General features: G+C 40.3%; 1 protein-coding gene across 1 annotated transcript in view; it reads right to left on the bottom strand.

The window, feature by feature from the left end:
* The window catches only part of LOC111868313 (ATP-binding cassette sub-family C member 9), a 206824-nt gene that overhangs the window by 116353 nt on the left and 72320 nt on the right, over nt 1-18151 (bottom strand). The window contains exons 4-6 of the mRNA XM_023858858.1: nt 11589-11828; nt 8214-8549; nt 3367-3639 (exon numbers count right to left, since the gene is read on the bottom strand). Coding sequence (XP_023714626.1) covers nt 3367-3639; nt 8214-8549; nt 11589-11828 — 849 coding nt within the window. The remainder of the gene's footprint in view (nt 1-3366; nt 3640-8213; nt 8550-11588; nt 11829-18151) is intronic.

Below are 18151 nucleotides of genomic sequence, written 5' to 3'. Positions count from 1 at the left end.
AAGGTTCTGTCCTTGCCCCAATATCCTACAATCTATATATAAATGACCCCTGTGGCACCTGAAACCCATCTTTCTCTGTTCACAAACGTTACCTGTATTTACGTGACACAGAACACAAATGCCATGTCCTCTGCAAACTGCAACGTGGACTCACTGCAGTGAATTTGTGGTGTGAGAGCTTAAAAATAGAGATGAAGGGAAAACTGAGGTTACAACCCACAGTTTCAGAAACCACAGATTATCCCAATCTTTGGAGAGAAGAAGAAAAGCACGTGATAAAACTGGAATTTCTTAATTTCAGTGATATTCCTTGCAATTAAATTATTAAATAATCTTAAGTATGATAACTTACCTGAACTGAAATTAATACCCGTAACTGAGGTGGAAATAAAGAATATACTTAAGACACTAAAATCGAAAAATTCTACAGGCTATGACGGTATTTCTAGCAGAATATTAAAATATAGCATTAATCAAATAAGTAAACCACTTGGACATATACTTAATGCATCACTTGAACGTGGAATTTTTCCCGATAGAATGAAATTTGCGTCAGTAAGACCTTTACACAAAACAGGTGAGAAGGTCGTTATGGCAAATTATAGACCAATATCACTGTTAATAATCTTCTCCAAGATATTTGAAAAAGCGATGTATAATAGGATAAAGCAGCACCTACATACAAATAATCTAATTTCATCTGCTCAGTTTGGATTTAGAGAAAATAGAAGTACAGAATCTGCAATCTATGCCTTAACTAATCATATATTAGAAACTTTGGAACGACGCTGTCTTTCATTAGGAATATTCTGTGATTTGACAAAGGCATTTGATTGTGTGGTGCATGATATCCTTTTGAGCAAGTTGGCTGTATATGGACTTGGTGGTAAAACTTTAAGATGGTTGAAATCATATTTGGGAAATAGAAGGCAAAGAGTGGAATTGTATACTAATGGGAATGAAAAATGTTGTTCAGGATGGGAGATTGTTGAATATGGAGTGCCGCAGGGCTCGATTTTGGGNTGAATTGGAAGTCACAGATTGAATCGATGCTGTCCAGATTGGGCAAGGCATGCTTTGCAATAAGAAACATGAAATTGTATAGCAATATTGAAACACTAAAGATGATTTACCATGCATACTTTCATTCAATTATGAGATATGGGATAGTATTTTGGGGAAACTCGTGGGAGGCTAAGAAGATTTTTCTTTTACAAAAAAGGGCCATCAGGATAATGTTGGGAATGAAACCCAGAGAATCATGTAGAACAGTTTTTAAAAAATTAAAAATTTTGACATTGGCTTCTCAATATATTTTATCTTTAATGATACTAATGGTAAACAATCTGGGGCATTATACTTTTAATCATACAATTCATGGTAAATCAACAAGACAAGTTAGAAACCTTCATGTTCCTCAATCGCATCTAACAAAGAGGCAAAAAGGGGTCTATTGTATGAGTGTAAAAGTTTTTAATAGTTTGCCTGATTTTTTAATTGAGTTGGTACATGATAAAAAACAGTTTATTGAGAAACTAAAGGATGTATTGCTTCAAAACCCTTCTTATACTGTTGAGGAATTCTTGCTTTTCTGTCAAGACCTGTCAAGAGGCGTCTGACAGTGTACACTTCATTTAACTCTATGTCCTTGGCTGTGCTTATATATTCTTGCTGCAATTTGTATTGCTTTTTAACTATTGTATGTGTACTTGTTGCAATTTGTATTGCTTTTTAACTATTGTATGTGTATTTGCTGCAATCTGTATTTCCTTTTAACAATTTTATGTGTTTTTTTGACAAGTATGGATTATATATGCTAGTGATTTTGTTTGTGAATGTACAAGTTTCCAATGTCTTGTTGGCTTGTTGACATGTTTTATATTCTGTGCCTGTGCACATTTGTGAATAATCTGAAACGCAAATGTATATGTATGTATATGTATGTATGTATGTCTGAAGGTATAGTGACTATATACTTTAATACTGAAAATGAAAGGAACCATATCCCAGATGAAACATGAACACTTCTGCTTCTATAGAATGCAAGTGCAGGATTTCTGAGGTTGTCTCAGTGTCCATATTCAGGGACTGATAAGTGACACAAACGGGCTAACATAATGAAATATGGTTCTCACTGACCATGAAACGTGCCCAAAAACTCAGATTTGTAGCATATCAGGTCACTGAATCAGGTCAACTGCCTGACATGACTCACTATTACATTTAAGTTAGCTAACCCTGTATTCAGTCTACTGTAGAATGAACCACCACTTGTGTGGCTGTACTGTCTTTCTGAATATCTACTTACATCAACACACACTAACTGTATCTAGCAGAGTCACTGAGAACTTCAGTTCTTCGGTTAGCCTGAAATTCCGTGCCTTTAACGCAACCTGATGGCCCTTTACCACATCCAGAAGAGCCAACTATTGGTCCCTATCCTGATCCAGATGAATCCAGCCCACTTCCTTGCATCCTATTTCTTTAAGATCTATTTTAAAATTATCCTCTCAATCTACACCTATATCTTCCAAGTGGTTTCTCTCTTTCAAGTTCTCCTACAAAAGGTTTTCATGCATATGCTATGTATACCACCCATCTTCTGTCATGTGATCATCCATATAACAGCTGGTGTGTCGAGCAAATTACAAAGCTCACCACTTGTCATTCTCTCCGGCCTCCTGTTATTTCTTTCGTTGTAAGTTCATATATTCTCCCCAGCACTCGTTTTCAAACACCCTTGGTCCATGTTCTTCTCTTAATGTGCAAGACCAAGTTTAACATCAATACAAAACAAAAGGTAAAACTACAGTGGTGCATATTTAAGTTCTTGTGCTTTTAGGTAGTAGATGGGAAGAGAGAGACACACACAAGTACAAATGTATATCAGCTAACAGTCACCACATCAGCCCCTGATGATGAATACAGAAGACAGTATCTTAAATATCAGAGTTTCATTCTGCATTCAAGCAGTAACTGCCTGAGAAAATTTTGCCATATTATTCATCTTGAGAACTTCAGCTTTCACGTATCATTTTTTATTACTTACATTGTATTTTATCTTTAAATAAACTAAACTGCTCTAGTATTTATAGCAATTTTGAAGGCAATGACTGTAACGCATACAGATTGATCATACAGTTGTATGAGCGGTAAGGATTAACACACACAAAAATAAACAAGAGAAACATGTGACACACTGATAAGAGCAAAGCAAACTGAAAGAACAGCATTACAATAGAAAGAACAAAATAAAAATGAGACAGTGGTGAAAAGAAAGTGGACAAAAGTAGTAGAATTTGATGAGAGTGGATGATATTCAACTTTACTATCACACTGTAGTGACAAAGTAATGCAGTGCAGTACCTTGAGTGGGATAGCCCAGATATAGTGACCAATCCAGAAGAATGACATGACACTGTATGCATCCTCAGACATGAGGTTGCTAATGGTTCCCATGTCTGTGGAGAAACCTGCCTTGCTTTTCACTGAGTGACATTCAGGTCCTATCACTCTCTTACTTCCAGGCAATCCATTGATCTTCTCAAGTTTTTCATCTTCATGATGTGATGCCAAGTCTTCCTTGTGATCATCAATGTTCCATACACACAATCGCAGGGCTTTGTCGTACACCAGGGCCTGGGGACAGTGGAGTAAAAAGAAGCGGTATAGATTGTACAGGCCGGTCACAGTAGCCGAGCGGTCTAAGGCATGCACTGTCTTCGCTCGCTCGGAAGCCGAGATCGTGGGTTCGAGTCCAACTCAGGGCATGAATGTTTGTGTGCGTTTTTCTGTGTTTGTGTACAGGTAGAGGCCTTGCGACGAGCTGATCACCTGCCCAAGGAGTCCTACCGAATGTCTAAGATCTAGAAAAACCGAAGTGAACGGAGAAGTTCATGGAGGTAGGCCTAGGCCAACTGGGGCTGTAGTGCCAAGAAAAAAAATGGTACATTAGTTTCCATTATGTATCACAAATATCTTGAAAAAATTTAAAAAGATTACAATATTATATTTAAGCATCCTGTTACACTCACACAATATATATGAGACAAACTCCGTCTTAAGTGCAACAATTAAACTACAATTAAATTGTTGCACTTAAGACGGAGTTTCTCATATATATTGAAAAAGATATTCAGGGGTGAAGGGGTATTTTAGGACACTGTCTGTACCCTGACTACATAGTGTTGAATAATAGGAAGACAACTAAATTACGAATAGGAAAGATTTTGAAAGGAACCAGTTGTAGCCTCATTAAGGTACTATTCTGGCATATGCCTAAGAGGGATCAATGAAAACCACAGAAAACTGCAGTCAGGACAGCTGGTATCCCATCCAAGATTTGAACCAGTCACTTACACTTCACCTCCTGCTTGAATCAATTCTGCCAAAAGTTGATCACTAACTGGAAATTTATACCTTTTCAACTTTTCAATAGCAATTTCAACCTCAGTTGGGCTAGGATCATGTATTCACTGCTCAGATGTATATGTTTTTTTCTGGCTAACACCACTGACCCTATGTTCATTCAGTAATTAAGAGTAGTACTTCCACCTATTTAAAAAGTTGTGGCAATCTGCAAGCAGATCACCATTCTCATCCTTCGCTAAGTTACTTATAGGTTGGTAATCCTCCTTTACATCTTTTATTCCTCTAGACAATGTTCTGTTCTTACAATTCATTGAAAGCTCATCAATTTTGTCTTTCAGATATTCCTTCTTTTTGTGCCTGAAATGCCTGCTGGTTTCACGTCTTATATTGTTCAGATTATCCCCATTTAACTTGCTTGGATCCTGTAACCACTGCAATTTGGCTTGTTTTCTTTGGTCTAATAATTTTGAGCATCCTTCATCGAACCATGGCTTTTGCTTCTTTGATTCATACTAACTTAAACTCTCTTTGGCTGAAATTTGAAATTCTCTCTAACAGTTTCCCAAGCTCTATTAATATCCACCTCACTGACTAAGTTTTCCAAAGCTGGGAACCTACTTGAGATTTCAACACAACACTGTTCTTTACCCTCTACCTCATTTAATTTCTTTAGATTGAACCTCTCCATATGAACTCTGTGCATTGTTCTTTTGCTCACTGCCAGTCTCTCCCTAACTTTTGCCACCACCAGGCAGTGGTCAGTATCACAATCTGCTGCCCTGAACGACCAGGCTTCAAGTATACCTGAATGCCATCTCCTGTCTATGTAAATATGGTCAATTTATTTGTGCATCTTCCCATCAGGAGATGTCCAAGTAAATTTATGAATGTTATAATGTGAGAACATCGCACTTGTGACAATAAGAGTTTTGGATGTGGCAAAGTTTACTACTCTAAGTCCATTATCATCACTAATTTCGTCCAAACTGTCGTTCCCAATTTTTGGGTTTGAAAATGTCTTCCCTACCTACTTTTGGCACTGAAATCCCCAAACAAAATTGTCTAGTTCTTCATAGCTGTCTTTCATATCATCAATTTTATCTTCTGTTGGGGCGTGAACATTCATAACAATGATATCACACCAGTGACCCCTTAGTATTATGTATGATATCCTATCACTAACAAATTCTACCCTCTTAACTGCTGATATGATTCTCTTATGTACAAAAAAACCTGTACCTAATTCATGATTTTCATTCTCCTTTCCACAGAAAAAATGTATATTCGCTTGCTGGTTCGGTGCCACCTCAATCCCATCTAACCTCCTATACTCCCGCTAAATCTAACTTATATTTTGAGATTTCTTCTGCCACTGCCCTGAGCAAACCTGCCCTATACAAACTTCTGACATTCCAGGTGCCGAGTCCCATGTCCATTTTCTTTAGCCTAGGTCATTTATCCAAGGCATCCATCCAGGTCCTAGGCTTCTTGTGATCTTTCGTAACAAGTTTATTTTTTATGGTAAGGAGTTGTTAGCCCCACAGCCAACCCCCAAGCTGTAGGACTAGCCCTTTCCAGGTGTCTGCAACTGCTTATTCAATATATTTGCAGCTGCCTTCCATATCCAGAAGTTATCTCCTCCATCTGCTACCTGAGGACGTGTCATGCCATGGTGACAAGGCACCCAACTAACATGATCTGTTCTTACGAGTTAATATAATTTTATAGTTTTGAAAACTTTTGGCCAATGGTAGTATTTGGAATTACTGCCTATTCAAGATGGCTACATATTGCCTGAGATTTTCATTTATACAGTAACAATTAAGTACTTTGCCATTAAGGCACGGGGGGGGGGGATGTACAGACCCACATTTTCTTGCCGAGGAACTAATTGAAAGTGAGTGGTCAGCTTCACGCCCCAGCAGCTTTATCCCCGCGTTAAGAGCCCCCAGTACCGACTGGGTAGGAGGTTGGGTGAACCCCAGAACCAGTCTGGACGATGTGAAGAAAAATCTTGCCCCTCCCAGGACTTGAACTCCCACCCCTCAGTCATCCAACCTGTAGCCAGTCACTATATTGACTACGCTACCCCAGTTCCCCTGCAACTAGTTCTGAGGTCAAGAAAACCTGGGCCTATACATCCACTCCCCTGTATGCTCCTTCATGGCATAGTGTTTACTTCATTAAGTACAGGGACAACTTTACCTTTAACTTTTATAATAACATTGAAAATACAGATGAATTTTCTACATGATAGATTACATCTGTAACCAGTAAAACATAACAATTTGTTTCTTTTTCTCACAGCTATCATGTGAAGTTGAAAAGCTTTCACTTGTAATGATACTCGTATGCCTATTTTATTGGGAAAACCCTTGAACATGAATGGAACAGTGTCTCAGCACCATCTCTCTGAATTTTCCAGAAAATATTGTACATGTAGAAACAGGTGAATGTTCACTGAAGTATGGAGTGCAAATTTGAGAAATTTGTTTGAATAAACATAAAAACAGCTGAAATTTAATATTGTGTTTATGGATATTTGACTGGAACTACTGGAACTTAAAATACTCAAAAGCAATGAGAGTGAAAATTAAAAGTTTCATTATACTGCCCTTGCAATGAAGTAATATTAACAGCCAGGGTAAGCTGTCAATGAAGCTATACTTCAAATTCCCCGTTTATCTTCATAGCACAGATGCATAATTAAGCACAGTCACTTCATTTTTTTTTTTCATTGGCCCTACAGCCCTCATTTGGACCTAGGCCGACCTCCATGAAACTCTCCGTTTCACTTCGGTTTACTAGATCTTAGACATATGGTAGGACTCCTTGGGCGGGTGATCAGCTCGTCACAAGGGCTCTACCTGTACACAAACATAGAAAAACGCACACAAACATCCATGCCCTGAGTGTGATTTGAACCCATGATCCCGGCTTCTGAGCGAGCAAAGACAGTGCATGCCTTAGACCGCTCGGCTACCATGACCGGCCACTTCATCTTTACCTTAAGATAATTATATTAATTGTGAAACAAATGAACCAGATACTGAAGTACACACACAGAAATAGAACACAAAATATACAAGTATTTCAAATACAGAAAAAACTGAATCATTTGCAGAGACTGCAAATCATACTCTAAATGTTGGAATTAACTATATTCACAACGTGCTTTACTCTAACCTCTATCATTAATTTAGGTGAAGTAGGCACAGGCCAGCTACTTTAAATAACTTGAAAATGATGCCCTTGCGGCACCTGGAACACATCTTGCCCTGTTCGTGGGTGATACCTGTATTTAAGCAACAGAGAAACATGAACATTGTGTTCTCTGCAAGTTGGGACAAAGCCTCACTCAAGTTTAGTCATGCTGTGAACAATGGAACATAAAGATTAACAAAAGGAAAATTCAGGAAATCTATTTCTCTAGAAGACAAAGTCCCTGAGGATGTGCTATAACTAAACTGATTGTACATCCCTTTGCAGATAATGTAATGTATCTTGGTGTCCCTTTTGATCAGAGGATGATATGGAGACTCCATATTGATAGGATTATAGCCAATGTCTGGTGCACCTACTTAAGGCCCTATTTGTTATTCAAAAGAGAGTGTTTAAATACAGATATTAAACTTACGCCTTACAAAGGCCTGATATGGTCAATTATGACTTATGCCTGCCCCACCTGGGAGTATGCAGCAGGCAGCAACCTCTTGAAGCTGCAACACCTGCAGAACAGAAAGCTACTGGAAACCATAAGAGGTGCACACTGTTCTGTGAAATGTATGTGCCTTTCAAAATTCCTTATGTGTACAACCTGAGCCACACATCGGCAATCTTACCTGCAGAGCTACCTTGAGACGAATACCCTCAACATTCACAAGATGTGTTGAACTCTGTGAGAATGTCCCTTGAGCCAATGCTGCCACAAACACAATTGCACCCATTACATATCCATTGCTCAGGAACTCTGATATAGTGGGATATTCTGGCTGAACTGTGGCTGGATTTCTCAAAATATTCACATAGCTTATTACTACAGAGATCCCAAGGGGGCCCACAAAACCAACACAGTCACCCATCAGCTTGAAAAGTCCTCCAAGTGCAAAGAGTTTCCAGCAGCTACGAAAGTAACACCACCACAGTGACACTCGGCGTCCTTCCCTTCCTGCAGCAACCTGCAATACATATATGTACTAAATTTCTTGGAAAGGTAGCATGACAGAAGAATTGTAATTTGGTAACATCTTATTTTCATTCTTCTAAACATCACCTCAAATGTCACTGCTGTCACACTTAAATATACAAAGGGGACTCGAAAGGTTTAGTCCAATTAACGATACATTTACAGTTGTTGATATACTGCATACCACATTAGCCATCATTCTCTGTCACTGCACACACAAATCTATTGTTGCAAAGTTGTTCACAGTATACACAGTGTGTTCAGGTTCTTTTAGGACTGTGTTCATTAAAAATACAAAATGTGAATTATTTTCAAAATTTCACTCCTTCTTCCAAAATAATCTCCTTCAGAATCAATACGTAGCTGGAATCGATTGAAAAGTTTTTGAAAACAGTCACTGTACTCCTTTTGTGGAATTGCATTTAAAACTGCAGTACATTCCCTTTGGATGTCCTGGATGGTGTCGTGACAGTCTCCTTTCATCACCAACTTAACTTTTGGGAACAACCAGAAATCTGCTGGAGCAAAATCTGGCGAATACGGAGGATGATCAAGGACTGTGATCCATTTTCTGGTCAAAGAATCGCGCACGATCTTTGATTTGTGGGGTGGGGCATTGTCATGGAGGAGCGACCAGGCACCTTGCTCTCAATATTCAACCTGAATATCGAAGAATTCTCGTCCACAAAAGATTGATGACTCCAAGATAATAATCAGAATTCACTGTTTGACCTTCTGGCAGAAATTCCTTGTAAATGATTCCTTTGGAATTGAAGATAATGGTTAGCAGTGTCTTTACTCGACTGTTTTGCATGCACACTTTCTTTGGTTTCGGCTTCTTTGGGCTTAACCACGCTGCACTCTGCCACTTTGTGAGAGGCTCATATTGAAAACACCATGTCTCGTCACCAGTAACAATCGATTTTGTAAATTTTGTATCACTTTGGGCCGACCATAACATGTCTTTGCAGTGTTCCACTCTGGCATGTTTTTCATCGCCTGACAGCATGTGCGGTACAAACTGCGCACAGACCTTCCATTTGCCCAAATCCTCGGTCAAAATTTTATGCACAGTACTTCTTGGTATTCCCATAAGCTCCTCGATGAGTCTTGCAGAAACACATCTGTCTGATTCAAGGATTTCGGTCACTTTTTTTCACATTTTCTTCATTGCGACCGACTTGTTCTCGGCTTTGATGCACGTGGAGTGTCTTCAATGTCCTCCCTGCCATTACGAAATACAGCATACCATCGAAAAATGTTTGAGCGACCCAAACAATCACTAGCGTACACACTTTTCATCATTTTGTATGCTTCTCCAGCTGTCCTGCTTAACTTCAAACAAAATTTGATGTTGGCTTTCTGTTCAACCGCCATTTTCCGACGAGCATCAGAACAGTACTGTTATATTCAAGGTCAGAACACATGATGCAGTGATGCTTGCGCTTTGAAATTATATACAGCCACAGCTGAAACTTCAAGAATCTTAATGCCACAACTCGCCAATAGATGGCATTGCAGGGAAAAAAACAAAGAGTCCTAACGGATCCTGGACACACCGTGTAGATGTCATTCTACACAGAGTCTAAAATTTTGTTTCCTTAGGTTATATCAAATATGGGGCACCCGGTAGCGTAGTAGCTTGAGGCACTACGCTCCAAGCCGGAAGGTCGTGCGGTCAAGTCCCGATGAGGTCATTGGATTTTTCAATTGACCTAATCCTTCCAGCTGCACTATGGTCCTGGAGTTGACTCAGCCTCTAACAGAAATGAGTACCAGGAATATTCTTGGAATATTCTTGGGGGTACAGGGCGGCCAGCACATAGGGCTGACAACCTTGCCGCCATCTATGAGCCAATTGTCTAGAAAATGTGGGAACCTCAACATCCCACAACCCTATGGGCCTCCACGGCCTGTTACAGGAATACATTTACTTTTTTACTTTTACAGTAAATATTCACCATAAACAAAAATTGTTCATATAAAATCTACACAGCATGGCCATCACATCTAAACTTTGGAAAATATGTGAACAAGTGTATATTCTACTCCCATCCCTGATTTTGAGAAAACACTCTTCCTTTGCTTCTAAGCCACCCCCTCCCCCTTCTATTGACCATTACTTTGCATTTCACAGTGTTAACAGACACAGAGGGCATAATAATTTTGTACTGCATAGTAAATCCATTCTGTGCAAGCACATTCCGTCAACTAAGCACATTCCGTCAACTCAGGTTGCACTAACAATACTGACAGTTCTTTACAAAAGAAGGGTAGAGGGGCAGATTCCCCAACCTGTGAAACAACAGCAGTGTCACAATCCCTACTGCAGGTTTAAGATCCATTAGTCTTAGAGCAGTCTCATCACAGTGGCCACACATACACTGTCTTCTACTGCTCAAACCCTGGAATGGTGGATGACATGAGGTTCTCACAGAAGTGGTTATGAAGAGTACTACCTTCTAGGATATAATGCCATGTAATCTGCTGAAATCCAAACAACATTTACAGTAGGAGGAACATGTTACCTCCATTTTCAGGGTTGAAGAATAAGTCAAGGAAGAAACCAGCATGAAGCAGACAGCAATTGCTAAAAGATTTATACAAACATGACCCTAAAAACTTACCTTATAATTTTCCTTTAATAACAAGACTGTAAATTCAGACTTTTAGTTTTGTTTCTAAAACATTAAGCCTCTGGCTTACCCTTTGGAATATAATATTATTCACTTTTGGAAGGTTTCTGCTTTTGGTTTCATTTTTAAAATCAAATATTTAAAAACCTCCTAAGGGTAGGATTTGGGTTTTGTTTTTCATATAGACTACTATGGCTAGCAGCACTATTGTGACAGACAGTATCATGAAAAAGTCTTAAATTACTTGAGTCCCCCATTAACACTTCAACACCTTCTTCTGAGCAGGCTAAAGCTGAGACACAGATCAGTAGCAGTTTCTAAAATGTCAACCCTCTGGTATCAATATTATGCCCAGAATACATAGCTTGACTGTAATTACAGAAGTATTTTAATACCCTTTCACTTGTATAGATGTCATTAAATTTCTTAAACTGATGCTCAGTTTCCTCCTCCTTGGGTAGATCTCCCATGTCTTCCAGCTCCAGAGGGCTGGTGTAGCCCACCCACAACAGCGGTGTCAGCCAGAAAAATGTTGCCTTGGAATAGAGGTTGGCCTTGTCATATTTGTAGCTCTGTTCAGTCTCAGTGTTGTCTGCACTGTCTCCCACTTCCCATTTCCTTTCTCTGTCACAAATCTGAAATCATTAGTTCACACAATATCTTTGTAAAACACTGACCACTGTTTTTGGAAGTGTTTATTAAACTTATATCCTTGTTTCAAAGAATAGATATTAGGCAATCATCCTCCAACCGCTCTCAGCAAGTAACCTAGTCATGTTCACCATTCTGAATGTCCCAGTTGTGTTTTCATCATTCCCATGGACATCAAATTAAAAAAGAAATATATATTGTGACATGGCTAACCATTGCTGGGCAATGGGACGTGGAACAACTTACCACGAAGACAGACCCTTGATAAACGGCCTGTTGCCAAGTTACGCAACAGTAAGGAAAGCAGTGTTTGTCCGTGCCGAGCCGAGCCGAGCCGAGCCGAAGCACACTGGTTGCTACGCAGCATTACCCAGTAACGCCTTTGTAAACATGGCATCACACAACAGTGAAAGCTATCACGTAACTGTTCTCTGTGTTGTCAGTGCGGAAGCTACATAACAGGAGTATTCGTCAGTGAGAGTGGGTAACCAGTCAGGTGCAGTCTAGCATCCACCAGAGTGAATGTAAGCAGGAGAAGTAATTGTGATACTGCCGATGGCAGTAGTGGTGTAATTGTGAGAACGAGTGTTCAATAAATTTGCTAGATCCAAAACGGCGTGAAGTCATTTGTCGCATTACATACCAAACACGTGACTATATATATCAATCATGCGAAGAATGTTCTCTCGTGTGTTTCTCATTTGTACATCCTCCCTTTCTGACTGCACAGAAACACTCGGAAGAGAACCAGTCTCACGCAATGTCTGGTGAATTCGCGTAAATACACTTCGAGATGGAATCCTTCAATCAGGAAAACGCCTTTGGTACTCTTCAACAGCAGCACGTGCATTGCCACCGCAAAATCCATACACAAAATGCATATCACAATACTCGACGTGTGAAAACACAAAAGGCATTTCAGCAACTCATCACACAACTAATTTACCACCCATTCACGACCCCACTGCAACGTAATCTGTAGGCAGCGCATGAGCTTACGCTAGTGTGACTCGCGGCACTCAAGGACAAACAGATAAGGGTCTCAGCTGACAGGTACGTATAGTGCGTGGACCTGCAAGAAGACCACACTTTTCTCGGGCCATTATCTCCGTAACCGTTCAACTTTGGACATAGGTGTTTTGGGTTATATCGGCATACTTTAACATAAGGAACACCCTCCCGAAGTTTGGCACATTCCTCCTGGGACACCCTGTATATATATATATATTACCTCTCACCCACCACACTTGAAAAATAATGGTCCCAAGACAAGACTGCTGTCAATAGGGGCAAACCAGGCACCAACCCCCTGAGTAAAAATTAAAAAAACAATGAACTATATTATATCTTGATGGTAAAAAATTAAATTATTTTTAGAAATTTTTCCTATACCGACTACTGTAGACAATTAGTGACAGTATTAAATGTCTTAAACGTTAGTTCATAAGCACATTATCTGCCCCTCTCCCCAACCTAGAAAAATTCCTAGCTACAGCCGGTACCTGAGCATACTTAATGTACACATATCAGGTGTTGAATCTTGTCTTCAAAGTGTCATCCGGCTGACATTTGCTTCTTTTTTTTTTTTTGGCACAAACCATAATGAGAATTTTATTTTAACACATAAAACCTACAGCATATGTCTTTTGACTGTTGTCTCAGTCACTCCTTAACCTCCGTTTCAACTTCTTCGTCATCAGCGCAACGTTTGCTACCAAGGTGGAACCGCTTTACACAACAAACACTTCCCACCATAAACTGGAAAAGTGTATTTATGAATAAATATGTCCTATATCATGTATAATGATCCATGGATATGAATTAAATAAATAAATATCCTTTACGTTGAGTCCTTTTGCCCATAAAATCCGCACAACAGAACTCTGCTCTTCGGTAGTATATTCCCCAAGCATGATCCCCATTTGACTGCCTAAGCCAGCCTCTGAACATGTGCATGCGCATCTGCTGCGTACACTGTCAGGAAGCTGGATTGTGCTGCTATCTAGTGATACACATGGAGAACCTATAACGTCCATTACAGCTGTTTTACTTCCACTTCATAATTCATAATTTATTTACATCCATAAACTGTTACACAAGCACAATTGTACAAGCCAGTTTAAAATATCTAAAACATTACAACTCAACAACTCTTAAAAATGTACAAAATGATACACAAGACTACGAACAATCCAGTCATCTTAGGATCATCATCCCCCCACTGAAGCTAGCAACCGCGGATGAAAACCTCCAACAATCAAATATAAAGCAACACATACACTTATACCATCTATATACATACACACCACACCAGAACCAACCCGAGCCACCAAACTACCGTCCATCACTGTTACTAAAAAACTCCTGGAGGGAATAAAAACAGTTTTGTAATAAATAAATTCTTAATTTCTTTTTAAAATTTTCTATTCTTTTTAATTCAGGGGCAAGCTGTAATGTATTTTAATTCCCATATTAATTACACTTATTTTGCAATGAACATTGTTGCATGCTTGTACATACAAAACCTGTTTTCCTTTAGTGTTACACTTGTGAATGTCAGAATAATGAGTTCTGTAAATCTTGTTATTTTTTAAAAAACATAAGGTCTCATATACGAATATATAAAGAAGTTACTGTTAAAATTTTAAATTCACCAAACAGATTTGTACAGGACACCCTGTTTTTCACTCCTTTAATGAGCCTTAGACATTTGTGATCTATTTACTAACTCTCCTTCATACATAAACTGGCAGATGATATACAATCTTGAATCATACACAAACACAAGACAAAAATGTTACTGCATTCACTCATGACTGGTAGACTGCAACGACAGAAGTAATCCAAGGATTCTATCCAGGGCTGGATTTATACAGAAGTGACCAGGTGGTCGCCCTGGAGACTCCAAGCAACAAAAACAGAATCCCCAGGTTCTATTGGGATATCTTCTTCTTAAAAATCACGAAAGGTTAGTTCGTATTTTCAGTTATTGTAAGGAAAATGAGGAAACGGGATAGCCACTGGCTATGGGCTGGACGACCGAGTGGTCGGAGAGCGAGTTACGGTAGGGTCAAGAATTTTCTCTACTCTATGTCGTCCAGACAGGCTCTGGGGCCCATCCAACAACCCATCCAATGTGTACCGAGTGCTCTTTCCCAGGGAGTACGGCGGCCATTGCGTGAAGCTGGCCACTCACCTCCAACTAGTGCCGAGGTCAAGAAAACGTGGATCTATAATATCACTTACCCCCACACGCCTTCGTAGCGTAGTTAAGCACAGGGACAACACTATTTATACTTATAAGAAAAGTTAGTTTCTGTTTCGCGTTATTATGAGAAATAAGAAGAAAGAGAGAAAACTCTCGTAACTTTATGTTTTTTACTGACAGGAATCTACACTTTGATTGCCCTTGGGCTCCGCCCCAGCTATAAACCGTGCTTTGGAAAATATGCTGAATACAGCATCTAGTAACTTTGTAATGATGACGTAACGACCCACGTCAACAACTTTGAGTGACGCACCTTCGAACCCTAAGTGGATTATATTGCCACGTAGCATGCAGTGACCGTCACTGGGGCTTTGGATTGGGTATTGGATTTTTTGACCACTTACGGATCTTAATTACAAGTAACTATAGCATTAGGCCGCACCATAGCTCAAGCGGTTAGTCGCTGGCTTCCCACGGCGGCGGCCCGGGTTCGATCCCGGGTCTGGTCAAGTGGGATTTGTGGTGGACAAAGTGGCGCTGGGGCAGGTTTTATCCGAGAACTTCGGTTTCCCCTGCCAATTTTCATTCCACCAATTGCTCCACAATCACCCTCACCTATCATCTGGGGCTGGTACAATAGGCCAGAAGTGGCCGCAGTACGAGGGACTTAGTCCCACCACACTAGCAATAAAAAAACTATAACACTACCGCTATTTCCACACATTGCAACTCACTAGAGCACACAGTCTGCTTTTCTCAGTCTGTTACTAGACGTTTCCTGGAAACGGTTCCAACAATTGATATTCTTCTGCCTCCGGGCTCAAGTCCTTTCTTCACAGACTCCTGTACAGAAATAAATTCTTGAGCCTGAGTCTTATGTTAGGGCCGACGGTCAGTCGGCCAGTCTGTCTTGGAATAAAGCAACCAATCGGGGGTTATAATCGGATTTTTATTACTGTCATATAATTGCGGTTTTGTTGATGTGGGGCGCTCTAACTTTATCCCTTACTTATAACATCTCGGCATAGACGGAGTAGAGAACACCGTTCCCAAAAGTACCTCTATTATTGCGCGTCGATACGCTGCTCTGGGAACGTGTTTACCGAGCCGGTGCCTAGAAACGGGTCGGGTATATTTGCCTATCTCACGCTCGTCGCATTGTAACGGCTCTACACGTTACAGTATTAAGGAATGAGTGTTTCGTTTTGACAGACTAGTCGTGGGAACTTTTTTTCCCCCCTTGGCACTACAGCCCCAGTGGGCCTAGGCCTACCTCCATGAAGTCCATGAACTTCTCCGTTCACCGTGGGCACTTCACTCACACGAAATCAACAGCAGTACGCAATGAACATGCAGGCTGACGGGCCACAGAGCAGGTTTTTTGCAAGGGTGCTGACGGGAATCGAACACCCCCTCTTTTTCCAGCCCGTAGCCTACTCACTATAATGACTGAGCTATTCAGGAACCCTGAACTGTATTGCACTGTATACAGACCAATGCATGTAACAAACTATAAAGAAGATACGTCGCAATGTACCGGAACCAAAACTAAATTTACCCTACAACCGTTGGCAGCATCTTAACGGTGATTACTGAGTCAAATGACTGAATGGTTCTCGGCAGAGTTAGGAATCATCCAGATCAAAGCTCGAACTTGAGCAGCCGCCTGTGTAATGTGTACTGGAGAGCATGTTCCCGAGAGGAAAGTAGCCGCAGCGTGAAGCTGACCACTCACATCCATTTTGTGCCGAGATCTACAAGTCATGATCAATGAACGTTCTCATGTCGGATGGGCGTGAAGAGAATGACTGGATTCTGACACCGTAGATGTGTTTATGCACAACTTTTAAGGAATTCGAGAGCAAAAACAGAAAATTGAAAGACATTCATTAATGGTACATTATTTCAGATTTATGTTGGCACGCGGTCTCGGAAATTAAACAGACCTATAAAATGCTGGCCGTAAGCAGCGTTACAATGATCTGCTGTTAAGTGCATTGAGTGAGCTGGATACAGAGCTCCACACTTGCAGCCTTCCGCCACACACAGACAGACAGATGTGTAGAGGTTAGAACAGATGACTAATAACCACATGACAGAACTAATAAGTTCTAAGTAGAACTTATAGTTCATAGTATTATTTTAAATTATGGCTTATAAGAGCTACACACGGCACAATTAAGAGGAATTTTCCATCACCACAGGACACACGAGAGCATAGACAAGGGCATATCCCAAAAACTGAACTTAACGGGCGGAAGCACAGCAGTTCCATCAACAGTTTTAAGAGTAGAGACCCCTGAAGATGACCAATGTTTCTCGAAACATGTATTTTTCATAAACCAGTGATGTAGAAGAGATTTTAACGTTTAAAACATTTAAAGGTTTTAGAAAACAAGCGGTATGTGAGACGGCTAATAACTAACTAACTTCATGGACTTGAGTCCTTCTTGAGAAGCCGCCAGTTGCGTAGCTACTCAAGAATTTCCCAATATTTTATGGAACCCGAAGGTTCATTACCATGTTCACAAGAGCCCTCCACTGGTCCCTATCCTGAGTCAGATGAATCCAGTCCATACCACTCCACCCTTTATCTATAAGATCCAGTTTAATGTTTTGGCGGATAGACCCCTTGTTAAGCGGTGACTGTAAACAGATGCCATGTGTGGGCAACGGCTCCATAGATACGTACCCGTTGCTAGGCAGCAGATTCTTAATAATGTAACAGCTGGGTTACAGCAATGGAAATGGTGGTCCTTGCAGAGATGCATGAGAGGCTGTGAAGAGAGGACCTGAGCGCGTGAAGCTGAAGAATCTCCACTATTACAAGCCGTTGCTAGGGAATGTCTGGTGAATACACAGCAGGCTGGAAAAAGAGGCTTAGCGGGTGCTGTGTTGATTTGTGAATTGTGGAGCTTAGCGGTGGCGCTGTAGTTACTTGTAGTTCCGAGCCGTGTGTATAAGTGGTCAATAAAATCATTCACCAATCAAATCCCGTCTATAGCAACATATACCACGTGACAATATTATTCACCAAACTATATCTTGGTCTTCCTAATGGTCTTTTTCATTCTGACTTTCCCATCACTATCCTATATG

This window comes from Cryptotermes secundus, unplaced genomic scaffold (genome assembly GCF_002891405.2).
Source record: "Cryptotermes secundus unplaced genomic scaffold, Csec_1.0 scaffold1244, whole genome shotgun sequence".
NCBI classification, from domain to species: Eukaryota; Metazoa; Arthropoda; class Insecta; order Blattodea; family Kalotermitidae; genus Cryptotermes; species Cryptotermes secundus.
This window is presented reverse-complemented; position numbering and strand designations above follow the sequence as displayed.